We start from the raw sequence: 1785 nt of genomic DNA, 5'->3' as shown, positions 1-1785 counted from the left end.
ATCCTCAGCCCCCCACCCCTGCCCCTTCCTCATGGCTCCTGTCTGGCTCTGTGGCATCACCCACGTGTACTCCCCTCCCCGCCAGGCTCACCCCTCCTTTCCCCCCGGAAGGTGCGGCACGACTGGTTGAACCTGAGGGTGCCCGTCTGGGACCGCGACCTCCAGTTCCTGCCTGGCTCTGAGAAGATCGTCACCTGCACTGGGCACCGCCAGGTGGGAGCAGGGTGGTGGGAGGGAAATCGGGGTTGTGGAAGGAGTGGGGGTTGTAGGGACAGGTTTGGGGGCGGGGTGTTACTTTTAATAAGAGGAACTCTGTGGTCCATCCCCCACCTCCTGCCTGGGCAGCTGACCATGTGGGGAGGGCACCCTGACCCCTACTCTCCCTCCTAGGTGCGTGTCTACGACCCCAGCTCCCCACAGCGGCGCCCTGTGCTGGAGGTGACACATGGAGAACACCCGCTCACTGCCCTCTCCCTTGCCCCCGGGGCCAAGTGAGTGCCTGGGCCCCCAGACACCTGAGTTCTCCCCTGCTCCAGGAGAGGGGTGGGGGCTGGGGGTGAGAGCAGCGGGGTTAGGCGGCCCCTTGCTCACGCCTCATCTCCCTGCAGCTCGGTGGTGGTGGGCAGTGCCCGCGGGGACGTGGCCGTCATTGATCTGCGACAAGGTGAGCCCTGGTGGGGCTGCGGGTGCTGTCAGGGCTGTGGGGGTATCTCCCAGGCTTTGCTCCCTGGGGGTCTCAGGGCTGCTCGCCCACCCTTGCCCGCCTCCCCCCTTCCGCCAGGGCGGCTACTCAAGTGCCTGAAGGGCTTCGCGGGGGCTGTGCGCGGGGTCCAGTGCCACCCGACCCGGCCCCTTGTCGCCTCCTGTGGCCTCGACCGCTTCTTACGCCTGCACGGCCTGGACGACAAACGCCTGCAGCACAAGGTGAGCTGGGACCCCCCCAGCACCCTCCCGAAGCCCCCCAGCTGGCATCTGCCCTATGGCCCCCCAGCGCTGTTTGCTCCTTCCTCACTTGGTGCCCCCTTGGCTGCAGGTTTACTTGAAGTCTCGGCTGAATTGTCTGCTGCTGACCAGCCTGGAGGCTTGGGAGGTGAGTGGAGGAGGGCAGGGGCTGGTCGGGGGGAGGGTCCCAGGGACAGGACGGCGGGTAGAGTGGGTCCTGGATGGGGAGCGGGGAGGGGGCATCTGAGGTGAGGGGGGGCTGGGGACCCTTACTGCTTCTGGGATGGAGACTATCAGTCCCCGCAGGGACAAAGACCCCGACCCTGATGTCCATACCCCCTTTCCTTGCTCCCCTAGGACGAAGACCCCGACCCAGCCAAGGCGGAAGAAGTCAAGGAGGAAGAGGACGAGCTCTGGGCCCACATGGAGACTGTGCGCGTCCACCCTGCCCCCAAACGTGCTGCGGACCCAGGCCCGGGGGCGCCCCGGCCAGGCGCCAGGGCCCTGAAGAAGCAGAAGAGAGCCGGGGCGGGGCCCTGAGGGGGGGCTGCCCCTGCGGGGGATGACGGACTGGGCTGGGGCAGGGGCCCCCGTGCGGGGGGGGGGGCGGCCCCTTTTTTTGGGCGGTGCAGCAGAGCGAGGTAAAGGAGCTGAGCCTCTGCCCTGTGTCCTGGGGCTGTTTGGGGGGGCGGGTCCGGGCTTCCCCTGGGGCACCCCCGTGACGTCACAAAGCCCCGGGGGCGAGGCCAACCCTAGCGGGGGCTCCGGGCACCGCGGACCCATGGGCTGCCCTCAGTCCCATCCGCAGCGCCCCCCCGCGGCGGAGGCCAGGACCCCCTCAGC

At 68.6% G+C, this 1785-nt stretch overlaps 1 protein-coding gene across 1 annotated transcript in view; it reads left to right on the top strand.

Moving 5' to 3' along the window:
* WDR74 (WD repeat domain 74) overlaps window positions 1–1769 on the top strand; it is a 3882-nt gene extending 2113 nt beyond the window's left edge. The window contains exons 6-11 of the mRNA XM_006033171.3: window positions 112–213; window positions 391–491; window positions 609–664; window positions 782–924; window positions 1034–1090; window positions 1300–1769. Coding sequence (XP_006033233.1) covers window positions 112–213; window positions 391–491; window positions 609–664; window positions 782–924; window positions 1034–1090; window positions 1300–1482 — 642 coding nt within the window. The 3' untranslated portion in view covers window positions 1483–1769. The remainder of the gene's footprint in view (window positions 1–111; window positions 214–390; window positions 492–608; window positions 665–781; window positions 925–1033; window positions 1091–1299) is intronic.
* Window positions 1770–1785: the final 16 nt, after the last annotated feature.

Source organism: Alligator sinensis, unplaced genomic scaffold (assembly GCF_000455745.1).
Source record: "Alligator sinensis unplaced genomic scaffold, ASM45574v1 scaffold1302_1, whole genome shotgun sequence".
Lineage (NCBI taxonomy): Eukaryota > Metazoa > Chordata > Crocodylia > Alligatoridae > Alligator > Alligator sinensis.
Note: the sequence above shows the minus strand (reverse complement) of the source record. Positions and strands in the feature narration are given on the sequence as shown.